We start from the raw sequence: 16,749 nt of genomic DNA, 5'->3' as shown, positions 1-16,749 counted from the left end.
AGCACCTTGTGGTCAGAGCATAGAACCCTGAGCATAGAACCCTGTGGTAAGAGCATAGAAGCCTGAGCATAGAACCATGTGGTCAGATTATAGAACCCTGAGGTCAGAGCATAGAACCCTGAGCATAGCACCTTGTGGTCAGAGCATAGAACCCTGAGCATAGAACCCTGTGGTCAGAGCATAGAACCCTGAGGATAGAACCCTATGGTCAGAACATAGAACCCCGAGGTCAGAGCATAGAACCCTGAGCATAGAACCCTGTGGTAAGAGCATAGAACCATGAGCATAGAACCCTGTGGTCAGAGCATAGAACCCTGATCATAGAACCCTGATCATAGAACCCTGTGGTAAGAGCATAGAACCCTGAGCATAGAACCATGTGGTCAGATTATAGAACCCTGAGGTCAGAGCATAGAACCCGAGGTCAGAGCATAAAACCCTGAGCATAGAACCCTGTGGTCAGAGCATAGAACCCTGTGGTCAGAGCATAGAACCCTGTGGTCAGAGCATAGAACCCTGAGCATAGAACCTTGTGGTCAGAGCATAGAACCCTGAGCATAGCACCATGTGATCAGAGCATAGAACCCTGACCATAGAACCCTGAGCATAGAACCTTGTGGTCAGAGCATAGAACCCTGAGCATAGAACTCTGTGGTCAGAGCATAGAACCCTGTGGTCAGAGCATAGAACCCTGATCATAGAACCTTGTGGTCGGAGCATAGAACCCTGACCATAGAACCCTGAGCATAGAACCTTGTGGTCAGAGCATAGAACCCCGAGCATAGAACTCTGTGGTCAGAGCATAGTACCCTGTGGTCAGAGCATATAACCCTGTGGTCAGAGCATAGAACCCTGATCATAGAACCTTGTGGTCAGAGCATAGAACCCTGACTATAGAACCCTGAGCATAGAACCTTGTGGTCAGAGCATAGAACCCCGAGCATAGAACTCTGTGGTCAGAGCATAGTACCCTGTGGTCAGAGCATATAACCCTGTGGTCAGAGCATAGAACCCTGATCATCGAACCTTGTGGTCAGAGCATAGAACCCTAAGCATAGAACCCTGTGGTAAGAGGATAGAACCCTGAGCATAGAACCTTGTGTTCAGAGCATAGAACCCTGAGCATAGCACCATGTGATCAGAGCATAGAACCCTGAGCATAGAACCTTGTGGTCAGAGCATAGAACCCCGAGCATAGAACTCTGTGGTCAGAGCATAGAACCCTGTGGTCAGAGCATAGAACCCTGATCATAGAACTCTGTGGTCAGAGCATAGAACCCTGTGGTCAGAGCATAGAACCCTGATCATAGAACCTTGTGGTCAGAGCATAGAACCCTGACTATAGAACCCTTTGCATAGAACCCTGTGGTAAGAGGAAAGAACCCTGAGCATAGAACCTTGTGGTCAGAGCATAGAACCCTGAGCATAGAACCCTGTGGTCAGAGCATAGAACCCTGAGCATAGAACCATGTGGTCAGAGCATAGAACCCTGAACATATAACCTTGTGGTCAGAGAATAGAACCCCGAGCATAGAACCCTGACCATAGAACCCTGTGGTCAGAGCATAGAACCCTGGGGTCAGATTATAGAACCCTGAGGTCAGAGCATAGAACCCGAGGTCAGAGCATAATACCCTGAGCATAGAACTCTGTGGTCAGAGCATAGAACCCTGTGGTAAGAGCATAGAACCCTGAGCATAGTACCATTTGGCCAGAGCATAAAACCCTGACCATAGAACCCTGAGCATAGAACCTTGTGATCAGAGCATAGAACCCTGAGGTCAGAGCATAGAACCCCGAGGTCAGAGCATAGTACCCTGAGCATAGAACCCTGTGGTCAGAGCACAGAACCCTGAGCATAGAACCCTGTGGTCAGAGCATAGAACCCTGAGCATAGAACCCTGTGGTCAGAGCATAGAACCCTGAGCATAGAACCTTGTGGTCCGATTATAGAACCCCGAGGTCAGAGCATAGAACCCCGAGGCCAGAGCATAGTACCCTGAGCATAGAACTCTGAGGTCAGAGCATAGAACCCGAGGTCAGCGCATAGAACCCTGTGGTCAGAGCATAGAACCCTGAGCATAGAACCCTGTGGTCAGAGCATAGAACCCTGACCATAGAACCCCGAGCATAGAACTCTGTGGTCAGAGCATAGAACCCTGTGGTCAGAGCATAGAACCTTGTGGTCAAAGCATAGAACCCTGACTATAGAACCCTGAGCATAGAACCTTGTGGTCAGAGCATAGAACCCCGAGCATAGAACTCTGTGGTCTAAGCATAGTACCCTGTGGTCAGAGCATATAACCCTGTTGTCAGAGCATAGAACCCTGATCATCGAACCTTGTGGTCAGAGCATAGATCCCTAAGCATAGAACCCTGTGGTAAGAGGATAGAACCCTGAGCATAGAACCTTGTGATCAGAGCATAGAACACTGAGCATAGCACCATGTGATCAGAGCATAGAACCCTGACCATAGAACCCTGAGGTCAGAGCAGAGAACCCTGAGATCAGAGAACACTGAGGTCAGAGCATAGGACCCTGAGCATAGAACCCTGTGGTCAGAGCATAGAACTCTGTGGTCAGAGCACAGAACCCTGAGCATAGAACCCTGTGGTCAGAGCATAGAACCCTGAGCATAGAACCTTGAGGTCAGATTATAGAACCCTGAGCTCAGAGCATAGAACCCCGAGGTCAGAGCATAGTACCCTGAGCATAGAACCCTGAGGTCAGAGCATAGAACCCTGAGGTCAGAGCATAGAACCCTGAGCATAGAACCCTGTGGTCAGAGCATAGAACCCTGAGCATAGAACTCTGAGGTCAGAGCATAGAACCCCGAGGTCAGAGCATAGAACCCTGAGCATAGAACCCTGTGGTCAGAGCATAGAACCCTGAGCATAGAACTCTGAGGTCAGAGCATAGAACCCCGAGGTCAGAGCATAGAACCCTGAGCATATAACCCTGTGGTCAGAGCATAGAACCCTGAGCATAGAACCCTGTGGTCAGAGCACAGAACCCTGAGCATAGAATCCTGTGGTCAGAGCATAGAACCCTGAGCATAGAACCTTGTGGTCAGAGAATAGAACCCTGAGCATAGAACCCTGTGGTCAGAGCATAGAACCCTGAGCATAGCACCATGTGATCAGAGCATAGAACCCTGACTATAGAACCCTGAGCATATAACCTTGTGGTCAGAGCATAGAACCCTGAGGTCAGAGCATAGAACCCTGAGCATAGAACCCTGTGGTCAGAGCATAGAACCCTGAGCATAGAACTCTGAGGTCAGAGCATAGAACCCCGAGGTCAGAGCATAGAACCCTGAGCATAGAACCCTGTGGTCAGAGCATAGAACCCTGAGCATAGAACTCTGAGGTCAGAGCATAGAACCCCGAGGTCAGAGCATAGAACCCTGAGCATATAACCCTGTGGTCAGAGCATAGAACCCTGAGCATAGAACCCTGTGGTCAGAGCACAGAACCCTGAGCATAGAATCCTGTGGTCAGAGCATAGAACCCTGAGCATAGAACCTTGTGGTCAGAGAATAGAACCCTGAGCATAGAACCCTGTGGTCAGAGCATAGGACCCTGAGCATAGCACCATGTGATCAGAGCATAGAACCCTGACTATAGAACCCTGAGCATATAACCTTGTGGTCAGAGCATAGAACCCCGAGCATAGAACTCTGTGGTCAGAGCATAGAACCCCTTTGGTCAGAGCATAGAACCCTGTGGTCAGAGCATAGAACCCTGAGCATAGAACCTTGTGGTCAGAGCATAGACCCCTGAGCATAGAACCCTGAGCATAGAACCTTGTGATCAGAGCATAGAACCCTGAGGTCAGAGCATAGAACCCCGAGGTCAGAGCATAGTACCCTGAGCATAGAACCCTGTGGTCAGAGCACAGAACCCTGAGCATAGAACCCTGTGGTCAGAGCATAGAACCCTGAGCATAGAACCCTGTGGTCAGAGCATAGAACCCTGAGCATAGAACCTTGTGGTCCGATTATAGAACCCCGAGGTCAGAGCATAGAACCCCGAGGCCAGAGCATAGTACCCTGAGCATAGAACTCTGAGGTCAGAGCATAGAACCCGAGGTCAGCGCATAGAACCCTGTGGTCAGAGCATAGAACCCTGAGCATAGAACCCTGTGGTCAGAGCATAGAACCCTGACCATAGAACCCCGAGCATAGAACTCTGTGGTCAGAGCATAGAACCCTGTGGTCAGAGCATAGAACCTTGTGGTCAAAGCATAGAACCCTGACTATAGAACCCTGAGCATAGAACCTTGTGGTCAGAGCATAGAACCCCGAGCATAGAACTCTGTGGTCTAAGCATAGTACCCTGTGGTCAGAGCATATAACCCTGTTGTCAGAGCATAGAACCCTGATCATCGAACCTTGTGGTCAGAGCATAGATCCCTAAGCATAGAACCCTGTGGTAAGAGGATAGAACCCTGAGCATAGAACCTTGTGATCAGAGCATAGAACACTGAGCATAGCACCATGTGATCAGAGCATAGAACCCTGACCATAGAACCCTGAGGTCAGAGCAGAGAACCCTGAGATCAGAGAACACTGAGGTCAGAGCATAGGACCCTGAGCATAGAACCCTGTGGTCAGAGCATAGAACTCTGTGGTCAGAGCACAGAACCCTGAGCATAGAACCCTGTGGTCAGAGCATAGAACCCTGAGCATAGAACCTTGAGGTCAGATTATAGAACCCTGAGCTCAGAGCATAGAACCCCGAGGTCAGAGCATAGTACCCTGAGCATAGAACTCTGAGGTCAGAGCATAGAACCCTGAGGTCAGAGCATAGAACCCTGAGCATAGAACCCTGTGGTCAGAGCATAGAACCCTGAGCATAGAACTCTGAGGTCAGAGCATAGAACCCCGAGGTCAGAGCATAGAACCCTGAGCATAGAACCCTGTGGTCAGAGCATAGAACCCTGAGCATAGAACTCTGAGGTCAGAGCATAGAACCCCGAGGTCAGAGCATAGAACCCTGAGCATATAACCCTGTGGTCAGAGCATAGAACCCTGAGCATAGAACCCTGTGGTCAGAGCACAGAACCCTGAGCATAGAATCCTGTGGTCAGAGCATAGAACCCTGAGCATAGAACCTTGTGGTCAGAGAATAGAACCCTGAGCATAGAACCCTGTGGTCAGAGCATAGAACCCTGAGCATAGCACCATGTGATCAGAGCATAGAACCCTGACTATAGAACCCTGAGCATATAACCTTGTGGTCAGAGCATAGAACCCTGAGGTCAGAGCATAGAACCCTGAGCATAGAACCCTGTGGTCAGAGCATAGAACCCTGAGCATAGAACTCTGAGGTCAGAGCATAGAACCCCGAGGTCAGAGCATAGAACCCTGAGCATAGAACCCTGTGGTCAGAGCATAGAACCCTGAGCATAGAACTCTGAGGTCAGAGCATAGAACCCCGAGGTCAGAGCATAGAACCCTGAGCATATAACCCTGTGGTCAGAGCATAGAACCCTGAGCATAGAACCCTGTGGTCAGAGCACAGAACCCTGAGCATAGAATCCTGTGGTCAGAGCATAGAACCCTGAGCATAGAACCTTGTGGTCAGAGAATAGAACCCTGAGCATAGAACCCTGTGGTCAGAGCATAGGACCCTGAGCATAGCACCATGTGATCAGAGCATAGAACCCTGACTATAGAACCCTGAGCATATAACCTTGTGGTCAGAGCATAGAACCCCGAGCATAGAACTCTGTGGTCAGAGCATAGAACCCCTTTGGTCAGAGCATAGAACCCTGTGGTCAGAGCATAGAACCCTGAGCATAGAACCTTGTGGTCAGAGCATAGACCCCTGAGCATAGAACCCTGTGGTAAGAGCATATAACCCTGAGCATAGAACCCTGTGGTCAGAGCATAGAACTCTGTGGTCAGAGCACAGAACCCTGAGCATAGAACCCTGTGATCAGAGCATAGAACCTCAAGGTCAGAACATAGAACCCTGAACATAGAACCCTGAACATAGAACCCTGTGGTCAGATTATAGAACCCTGAGGTCAGATTATAGAACCCTGTGGTCAGAGCATAGAACCCCGAGGTCAGAGCATAGAACCCTGAGCATAGAACCCTGTGGTCAGAGCATAGAACCCTGAGCATAGAACCCTGTGGTCGGAGCACAGAACCCTGAGCATAGAACTCTGTGGTCAGAGCATAGAACCCTTAGCATAGAACCATGTGATCAGAGCATAGAACCCTGTGGTCAGAGCATAGAACCCTGAGCATAGAACCCTGTGGTCAGAGCACAGAACCCTGAGCATAGAATCCTGTGGTCAGAGCATAGAACCCTGAGCATAGAACCTTGTGGTCAGAGAATAGAACCCTGAGCATAGAACCCTGTGGTCAGAGCATAGAACCCTGAGCATAGCACCATGTGATCAGAGCATAGAACCCTGACTATAGAACCCTGAGCATAGAACCTTGTGGTCAGAGCATATAACCCGAGCATAGAACTCTGCGGTCAGAGCATAGTCCCTGTGGTCAGAGCATAGAACCCTGAACATTGAACCTTGTGGTCAGAGTATAGGACCCTGTGGTAAGAGCATAGTACCCTGAGCATACAACCATGTGGCCAGAGCATAAAACCCTGACCATAGAACCCTGAGCATAGAACCTTGTGGTCAGAGCATATAACCCGAGCATAGAACTCTGCGGTCAGAGCATAGTCCCTGTGGTCAGAGCATAGAACCCTGAACATTGAACCTTGTGGTCAGAGTATAGGACCCTGTGGTAAGAGCATAGTACCCTGAGCATACAACCATGTGGCCAGAGCATAAAACCCCGAGGTCAGAGCATAGTACCCTGAGCATAGAACTCTGAGGTCAGAGCATAGAACCCTGAGGTCAGAGCATAGAACCCTGAGCATAGAACCCTGTGGTCAGAGCATAGAACCCTGAGCATAGAACTCTGAGGTCAGAGCATAGAACCCCGAGGTCAGAGCATAGAACCCTGAGCATAGAACCCTGTGGTCAGAGCATAGAACCCTGAGCATAGAACTCTGAGGTCAGAGCATAGAACCCCGAGGTCAGAGCATAGAACCCTGAGCATATAACCCTGTGGTCAGAGCATAGAACCCTGAGCATAGAACCCTGTGGTCAGAGCACAGAACCCTGAGCATAGAATCCTGTGGTCAGAGCATAGAACCCTGAGCATAGAACCTTGTGGTCAGAGAATAGAACCCTGAGCATAGAACCCTGTGGTCAGAGCATAGAACCCTGAGCATAGCACCATGTGATCAGAGCATAGAACCCTGACTATAGAACCCTGAGCATATAACCTTGTGGTCAGAGCATAGAACCCTGAGGTCAGAGCATAGAACCCTGAGCATAGAACCCTGTGGTCAGAGCATAGAACCCTGAGCATAGAACTCTGAGGTCAGAGCATAGAACCCCGAGGTCAGAGCATAGAACCCTGAGCATAGAACCCTGTGGTCAGAGCATAGAACCCTGAGCATAGAACTCTGAGGTCAGAGCATAGAACCCCGAGGTCAGAGCATAGAACCCTGAGCATATAACCCTGTGGTCAGAGCATAGAACCCTGAGCATAGAACCCTGTGGTCAGAGCACAGAACCCTGAGCATAGAATCCTGTGGTCAGAGCATAGAACCCTGAGCATAGAACCTTGTGGTCAGAGAATAGAACCCTGAGCATAGAACCCTGTGGTCAGAGCATAGGACCCTGAGCATAGCACCATGTGATCAGAGCATAGAACCCTGACTATAGAACCCTGAGCATATAACCTTGTGGTCAGAGCATAGAACCCCGAGCATAGAACTCTGTGGTCAGAGCATAGAACCCCTTTGGTCAGAGCATAGAACCCTGTGGTCAGAGCATAGAACCCTGAGCATAGAACCTTGTGGTCAGAGCATAGACCCCTGAGCATAGAACCCTGTGGTAAGAGCATATAACCCTGAGCATAGAACCCTGTGGTCAGAGCATAGAACTCTGTGGTCAGAGCACAGAACCCTGAGCATAGAACCCTGTGATCAGAGCATAGAACCTCAAGGTCAGAACATAGAACCCTGAACATAGAACCCTGAACATAGAACCCTGTGGTCAGATTATAGAACCCTGAGGTCAGATTATAGAACCCTGTGGTCAGAGCATAGAACCCCGAGGTCAGAGCATAGAACCCTGAGCATAGAACCCTGTGGTCAGAGCATAGAACCCTGAGCATAGAACCCTGTGGTCGGAGCACAGAACCCTGAGCATAGAACTCTGTGGTCAGAGCATAGAACCCTTAGCATAGAACCATGTGATCAGAGCATAGAACCCTGTGGTCAGAGCATAGAACCCTGAGCATAGAACCCTGTGGTCAGAGCACAGAACCCTGAGCATAGAATCCTGTGGTCAGAGCATAGAACCCTGAGCATAGAACCTTGTGGTCAGAGAATAGAACCCTGAGCATAGAACCCTGTGGTCAGAGCATAGAACCCTGAGCATAGCACCATGTGATCAGAGCATAGAACCCTGACTATAGAACCCTGAGCATAGAACCTTGTGGTCAGAGCATATAACCCGAGCATAGAACTCTGCGGTCAGAGCATAGTCCCTGTGGTCAGAGCATAGAACCCTGAACATTGAACCTTGTGGTCAGAGTATAGGACCCTGTGGTAAGAGCATAGTACCCTGAGCATACAACCATGTGGCCAGAGCATAAAACCCTGACCATAGAACCCTGAGCATAGAACCTTGTGGTCAGAGCATAGCACCTCGAGCATAGAACCCTGTGGTCAGAGCATAGAACTCTGGTCAGAGCACAGAACCCTGAGCATAGAACCCTGAGGTCAGAGTATAGAACTCTGAGCATAGAACCCTGTGGTCAGAGCATATAACCCTGTGATCAGAGCATAGAACCCTGTGGGCAGAGTATAGAACCTGATGTCAGATTATAGAACCCTGATGTCAGAGTATAGAACCCTGACAGCTGAAAACAGGAATTGATGGCATAAGATACAGTACTTTAGCAGTTATACATGAAAATAAGCAAAATATGAATAACAGCAGACTGGAAAAACGGACAAAAAGCAAATCCATAGACACAAACCCCCCCCATCTGATTTATTTTTCTCCTTGCCTCTCAGTATCTCTCAGATATGCTGCAAAACCACCACCTCCCAGTGGTCTGCACCTGCACCACGGCCGACATCCAAGCTGCGTTCAACACTATAGTCTCCCGCATACAGAGATTGTAAGTCGACCTCTCGCACGCTGACTTTGTTTGTCTGTCTTCTGCCGTCACACTTTTTCACACAAAAAGGCCGTTGACCAAATTATTTTTTTATTGATCGTGAAACTTTACGCCGTCTATTTATTTTCTTTCCTAGTTGCAACTGTAACTCCCAGACGCCCATTCCCATAAAGATCGCGGTGGCCGGAGCGCAGCACTACCTCAGTGCTGTTCTGAGGCTTTTTGTGGAGCACCTTTCCCACAAGACCCCTGACTGGCTCGGCTACATTAGGTTCCTTATCATCCCTCTTGGTTAGTAGCAGCCTAACCCGAATGCTATGTTTTGTTGTTGTTGTTCAAACAAGAGTGTATGATTGTCAGATTAAAATGTAGGGAAATTAAAATGCTGTAATTACTCAAAATGTATAAGGTAATGGTGGAGACTTCTGGTAGACTCTCTAGTGCTATTAGTGCTTTAAATCTTGCGTCTGCAACTGTTTGTCTTTGATTGTTTTAGGTGCACATCCAGTCTCCAAATATCTCGGCACTATTGACTATCGATACAACAGTTTGTTCCAAGACCTTGCTTGGAGGGAGCTGTTCCACAAGCCGGAGGCTCCGGTTATTGGTGGGCTTTAATCTTATTGACCTTTTTTGAATTATTACAGTTTTTTATTAAGTCTTAAAGGAGCAGTGTGGGATTTAGTGGCATCTAGCGGCGAGGTTGCCCATGGCAACCACCTGAATACCCGGAGAACTACGGTGGCCTTCAGATATTGTTAAAAAGACCAAAATGCCAACCTGCGGTTTTTGAAAAAGGGAAACCAATGTGGAAGTGCCTCAAACTTGTATTCTCTCTAATGGCCACCAGGGGGCAACTCCTCTGTTATGTGTCAGATTGTATGGAAGCCTATGAGAAAATGCTAGATATAAACGCCTCATTCTAAGGTAACGGAAATATAGAACATGAATATTCTATTCAATTTCTGCCAATATGTACCCCCAAATCCTACATGCGGTTCCTTTTTAAGAGGGCACCTACAATTAGGAATGCATTTGAACATCTTCATTTTTGTTTCTGAGTATTTGTTAATGTTTACCGTCGGCCGTAGATAATTAATGGATCTCTGCGTCCTGTGCAGCCCAGCAGAACCCAGACGTGGTGTCGAGGGTAACTCAGTACATGGTGGGAGCCAACGGCGCTCACCAGCTTCCCATCGCGGAGGCCATGTTAACTTACAAACAGAAGAGGTATGTTTTCATCCCTCACTTAGTAACCGGAGAACCTTTCACACTGAGATGTACAGCAGCGGGACTTTAAATGTTTTTTTTTTTTTTTTTGTGAGCTCCGCTGAAAAAGCTTGAATTTGGTAAAGTCCTGTGGGTTTCATCTAACAGGAAATGCTTCTAATGCAGAGCTTTCAGACGTTTTTTTTTTCAAAAGGGGATTGAGAGTTGAGCTGTTGGGAAAAACTCTTTGAACAATTCACGTGATAAGCTGACGTTTCTTTTACACACATTATTTTAAAATTTTATTTACAAAATTACGAGAAGACAACATATATTTTGCTCGCCATCAAACATTAATCGGAAGGATTTTCAGAATGAAAACATATGACACGTGATTTTCATTTTAGACGGTATAGATCAGCCTCGTCCAATTGCTGCTGTGAGAACAATTCATATAATCTATGTGAAATAAAAATGTACATTCGGTGCAATCTGTTCGTTCAGATTTGAACCCCTTTTGAAAAACCAACTGGAGGTCATTAATGTTGTGAGGTCAGTGTGGGCGTGGCGGTGTCTGTCGTTCTTAAACATCACTGTCTTTCCATCACTGTGTGTGAATAACATGTTTTTAAAAAAAAATCTTTTTGTTGTATTTTTTTCTTTTCTTTCTTTGAAGGAAAAAGAGCTTTCATTTTGATTTTGCAGTAAGGTATTGTGGTCGATTTTGAGTTTCTCATGTAGCCCGGTGATTCGTGTGCTTTCTGTGTGTTAGCGCTGTTTTTCTCCTTGAACTTTTCTCAGCCTTTCTGGGAGCTTGCCACTTTAACAGCTGTCTAAAATGTGTTTTTTTTAATCATATATTAACAGCTTGAGCCATAAACCTATCAGATAAGATCTGATATCCAGGCCACAGCTCGCAGTTGTAAATAACACAAGCACACAGACACAGTTTGAGATTTCTTGAATTTATTAAAACAAATTTATTTCGAACAAAAAAAGAAAGAAAAAGAAGATCAGCCTCGACACAGTGTCGTATAGCTACGAAGACACTCTAATTTTGTCCTTTTGGTCCAGTTTAAATTGAGTTAAGTGCACGAATAACACGTTATGTTGTATGAATAAAGAAAACGTCAGAGGTTTTTATGCTAAGCTAGGCTAACCTGCTCGTGGGTGTAGCTTCATATTTACTGCACAGACTCGAGAGTAATAAAGGGTATTGCATGATAAACCCGTGAAAAAAGTAAATCAATCTTTTCATCTGACTCACAGGGAAGAGACCAAGTACTTCCTTTTATTGCTTCATGCAGAAGTTCAAAACCACGAGTGTCTCGTCTCAATCCATCATCTGTGTGCTCTTGTTGTTGGACATTATTATTCGTGTCGTTAATGAACAACAAAGAAAGACGATCCGGACTCACAGTCCTCATTGATAAGATATCAGAGGGCTGACTGAAGAATAAAATGTGCTGGTAAAGTGGCAAGAGACCGAATGCCATCGGCTCTGTGTTCCCTTCGGTTCCTTCCTCCCCGCTGCTTCTTCTCCACGAGCTCGTCGTGCTTTAGGCCATCCGTGTCTGTCTGCTGGCGTTCACTTAGAAGTAGAAAACCTGCACACCGTCAGTGAAATGACGACGTCAAATTGTGATTAACGCCTATTTTTTAGTGATTTTTGAATGGCGAACCCGAACCGCCAGGATCAACATTTAGGTTCAATGTAGCGGCGTCACCATCAAACGATCACCTGTACCGTCCTCGGTGCTAAAGGGCCCTTTAAATAGAATTATGAATACGTATATTTAAATATATTGTCTATTTCTAGCGGGTGGAACAAACTGTTGATTGTTACATTAAATATTACGTTTTTAAAAGTATTTAGTTTCAGAAAAAAAGACATTTAAAATCTTTGTTTCAAATTGAGCTTTTCTCGTGCCCCTTATAATTACTACTATATTATTGACATAAAGTTATTTCAAGGAAAAATGGTGGACCTGTAAGATAAAGTGATTCTTTGACTAAAGCTCATACAAAATGTGTGTAGAAACTGCTCAATAAAAACATGCCATGAAGGTGTATAAATGGACATATTAACAATATGGAAATACATTTTCACAAAGTTACAAAGTGCCTTAAGGCATTAAAAAAAAGGAATAAAAAAATTATTTAAATCCAATATGTAAAAGATAAATTGATATGAATGACGATTAAAAAACAATTGCAACTCATTTTCCGTGAAAATAAAGGTCCGTTTAAAGAAGATATTTAAAGCAGAGACTGACTTATAATAAGGCCCCTCTTATTAAACATAAATGCAATAAATAATCAAATGGAAGATGAAGATAACGTCCACTGACAGTCAGTAATGTACACTACAAACGTTGAAAAGACACTAAAACCCACTTATTCTGTCCCTTTTGAACTGAAAAGCGCACGTGTTCTCTTCATAGTTCTACGTCCATCCACATGCATGTGCATCTTCTAACGATAAACATCCCACATTTAAGATGACATGTGGCTCAAACACAGATAGAAGTCATGCGTTCTGCCATAATCCATCCCTGCAAGGCCAGATGAACGTGTAACACTCGCATACCAGGCAGACATCTGGCATTCTCTCTCTCCCCCCCCCCTGGCTGCTCCGTCAAAAAAACCCGACTACAGCAGAGATGTGTTGTTGTGTTGGGGAAGCAGAACGTGGCCTCCATGTGCAAAACTGTCTTCTCTCCTTCTCTCTCTGTAGTCTGTCTGTTTCTTCCCTGGGGGGGCGATGGCAGGTTTTTTCAAGGCAAGAGCAACAACCTTTTTCACATCGTCATTTTTTTTTTTTTTTTTTTTTTGCATTTAGATGAAAAAAAAAAAACTACAAAATAAACTAAACATAGTACCATTCTTCAGGCTATTTTTTTCCTGCTCATTGCCAGGAAAAAATAGCTCCGTGGAAGGCTTGTAAGCCGGAGAAGTCGTGGCTTTATGGTTGATGCTCTTCCTTCTCATCCACTTCTTTTATGATTGTATAGTTTTAGTTGTTCCCCTGATGGACTTGCTTCCCCCTCGAATGCCCTTCTGGTTTGGTAGCTCCAGCCTGCGTCTGCAATAATTGGATGGCTTTGTTGGAGGCCCCCCCACCCCCCCGACGCGGCCGCCAGTTTGCATGTTTTGCTCTCTGCTTCAACAAGGGGACTAAATCTGTTTTTGGTGGAGGTTTAAAGCTCCGCGACGAGTTCAGCATGCGCAGTTGATTCTGTTTGGACTGAACTTTCTATGCAATGGAAGACTACAGTATTTCCACATGTGAAACATTGGAAATCGGCCTGATGGAACTAATTGCTAGATCTCAGTGTTGCTCCCTCTCTCTCCCTGGCTGCTCCGTAGATTTCTTTTAAATACTCTTTTAAATGATCTTTTTCTTTTTGGAAATGCGTGTAGGAGTCTGTCCTCTTTGACATTTTTCATCATTTGCATCATTTCTTTCCTTTTTTTCTCCCTTGTTTTTCACAACACGTTGATTGTTTCATTGCGTCCTTTTTCACGTGAACTCTCTTTTGGCCTCTGCTGCCTCTCCACAGCCCGGATGAGGACTCGTGTCAGAAATTCATCCCCTTCATTGGGGTAAGTAGCTTCTTTATTTGCTATAAGCTCATATTTGAGACACTTGACACAGATGTTAGAAGTTTTCAGTGTCTTATAATATATTTTTTAAATACACGTAATAATCCTTTATCATGTGCTTTGAATTCTCCAGATGGTGAAAGTTGGCCTGGTGGAGCAAACATCCGCAACGTCAGGCAAGCAATAAGTTTGTAGAAGCATTTTTTACATTTGACAAAAGGAAAAAAAGTAACAATTAATCTGCAAAAAAACCAAGAAACTGATTTCTCCACCACAGTATTTTTCTTTTGGAGGTAAATAATGGAGTGTTTCCTCCCTCAGGAGACTCTGACGATGCAGCCCCTCTGGGCTCCTCGCTGCTCTCCTCCACCCCTCCACAAGTGTCACCGGCTCTCAAAGAGGCGTCGCCCACCCCGCCCTCCTCGCCGTCCGTCACCACCAGCTTCTGCGCTTACAGGTATGCCGTGAAGGAATAATGTGCAAGTATTTTTCTTTCTTTTATACATATGTAGGTGTAGTAAATAGATAATATCAAACCGTAAAAGTATGTCATAACATTATATTTTTCTACCAGAGAAGTTTTGATTAAAATTAAATTATACTTTCTTTTTTTTTTGCCAACATATATTTTGAAATGTTTTGGGCCATTAAATAAATGGTTCAACTTACCACTCGCATGTCTGTACTGTAAGTATGAAGCTAACACAAGCAGCTGGTTAGCTTAGCTTAACAACTAGCCTGTTTTTTTATGCTAAGCTATGGATTCAAATTTACTTTACAAACTTTAAAGTGGTATACATTTTTCTAAATTTTTCCCAAAATGTTAAGATATTCCTTTAATAAATTACAGTAAGAGCCCAGCCAATGCTTTAAATTGCAGTGTTATCTACTTCTCATATGTTCACCTTTAACTACTTAATTATTCTATTAAAAAAAGAGAGACATTTTCCCACAATGTCCACCTCCCTGCCTGTCGTCTGTAGTTCTGTAGGTCAGGGGGAGCTGATGGGGCTTCAGGTGGACTACTGGGTGGCTCCCACAGAGAGGAAGAAAGACATGGAGAAGCGGGACTCCTCCTCCAAAAACACTCTGAAGTGCAATTTCCGCTCGCTGCACGTCAGCCGGCTGCCACTGGGGGGCGCCGAGCCGAGCCCGCAGCCCACCATGTCCATGACTGTGGTGACCAAGGAGAAAAATAAGAAGGGTAAGCTGGACACGCCTGTGTTGTCGAGGTGAACGGGTGTATGCATGTTTCTGTGGCCGTGTTATTTTATAGTTCACCTCAAAAGGACATTACGTTGTATTTTAAAGCCGCTGAGCTCAGGGGTGAAAAGTGTGGAAGACACATATTTTAGGATATTCACAGGATGCATTCTGATTTAAAATCTCTTGCAATCCGACCTCCAACGTCGCACCCGAATTTAATCCCCAGAGGCCTGAAAGATTCTGAATCCCTCATTTACTCACAGCGTGCATCTCTGTCGTTCCCTTCTGCCAGTCATGTTCCTGCCAAAAAAGAGCAAAGACAAGGAGGTGGAGTCGAAGAGTCAAGTGATCGAGGGCATCAGCCGGCTCATCTGCACTGCGAAGCACCAGCAGACCATGCTGAGAGGTAAACAGACCTCCTGCCCTGTCCTGACATGTCCTCCTCCTCCCAATAACCACAGGCATCCTCAGACTGATCTCACTGGTTCCCTCATGATTACTCAAAGATGTCAGTAAATGTTGATTCTCACACAGTAAAACTAAAAAAACTAAAACATCTCGACTGGTCAGATTTTGACCAAATGTAACACATTTCGGTGCCGTGACAGTAATTGGCATCGTGGAAAATTCTGTAATTCATACTCAACGAGTACATCTGATGAATTTTAAATGTTAAAATACAAACTAAATAACCTGAGAGACATATTATAATTGAATTGAGTTATTTATATTTATTTATTTTAAGTTATTATTTCTTATGTTTTCAATATCATTGCCAATATTACTAAATATTCAATATCATGGGTAATATTAATTTTCTATTTTAGTGTTCTTTTTTAAAAACTAAATGTGTTACATTACATACACTGGTGTTAGTAATACTTCTTATATACCTTTTATTCACTACTTATTAAAATATTATGGACAATAACCTGCATATATTGTATATGTGAGCTTATTTGTATAATGTTCCATACAAAAGGCTCTTCATACTTAAAACTATTGGGTTAGTTAGACAGAAAATTGAACAGTTGAACAGAAAAACAACGTTGACTGTTATGAAAGTGTAACTTTATGTTTGTTTTTTTGCGTCCCTTCCTCTGCAGTACTGATCGATGGCGTCGAATGGAACGACGTCAAGTTTTTCCAGCTGGCGGCTCAGTGGTCCTCACACGTGAAACATTTCCCCATCGGCATCTTTGGGCACACAAAAGGCCCGTACTAGCAGCACTTAAGAGACTCAAACACTGAGGACAGCCCCCCCTGCCCCCCCACCCCGATCTTCCCTTTCCCCTGTGCCAACAGCTTTTAACCTCCCCCCCCTACTTCCCCTCCGCACACTTCTTCTATTCTGCTGTCTTAATTTAAGCTCCTGCTTTCAAACCTGTTGCATTTGTCCGATTATTTAATCTTTCGCGTGTCCTTTTTTAAATTTTCTATTTATGGAAAAATGTCTCGAGGCAAAGCTGCCCATTTCTTTACTCTGCTTTTTAAAAGAAAGAAA

The 16,749-nt window shown here is 45.3% G+C and overlaps 1 protein-coding gene across 2 annotated transcripts in view; it reads left to right on the top strand.

The window, feature by feature from the left end:
• Nucleotides 1-16,485, top strand: part of pacs2 (phosphofurin acidic cluster sorting protein 2) — a 59,527-nt gene extending 43,042 nt beyond the window's left edge. Inside the window, exons 15-25 of one of the 2 annotated variants that reach the window (XM_034525397.1) lie at nucleotides 9,118-9,224; nucleotides 9,361-9,515; nucleotides 9,721-9,831; nucleotides 10,346-10,454; nucleotides 11,110-11,142; nucleotides 13,997-14,039; nucleotides 14,173-14,215; nucleotides 14,361-14,496; nucleotides 15,023-15,243; nucleotides 15,538-15,651; nucleotides 16,352-16,485. In XM_034525397.1, the coding sequence (XP_034381288.1) occupies nucleotides 9,118-9,224; nucleotides 9,361-9,515; nucleotides 9,721-9,831; nucleotides 10,346-10,454; nucleotides 11,110-11,142; nucleotides 13,997-14,039; nucleotides 14,173-14,215; nucleotides 14,361-14,496; nucleotides 15,023-15,243; nucleotides 15,538-15,651; nucleotides 16,352-16,470 (1,191 nt within the window). In that variant the 3' untranslated portion in view covers nucleotides 16,471-16,485. The remainder of the gene's footprint in view (nucleotides 1-9,117; nucleotides 9,225-9,360; nucleotides 9,516-9,720; nucleotides 9,832-10,345; nucleotides 10,455-11,109; nucleotides 11,143-13,996; nucleotides 14,040-14,172; nucleotides 14,216-14,360; nucleotides 14,497-15,022; nucleotides 15,244-15,537; nucleotides 15,652-16,351) is intronic. The other variant, XM_034525398.1, reaches the window with a different exon arrangement.
• The last annotated feature ends 264 nt before the right edge of the window (nucleotides 16,486-16,749 follow it).

The sequence above is a fragment of the Cyclopterus lumpus genome, chromosome 22 (genome assembly GCF_009769545.1).
Source record: "Cyclopterus lumpus isolate fCycLum1 chromosome 22, fCycLum1.pri, whole genome shotgun sequence".
NCBI classification, from domain to species: Eukaryota; Metazoa; Chordata; class Actinopteri; order Perciformes; family Cyclopteridae; genus Cyclopterus; species Cyclopterus lumpus.
The sequence above is the reverse complement of the archived record's forward strand: the minus strand, read 5'-3'. Positions and strand labels throughout refer to the sequence as shown.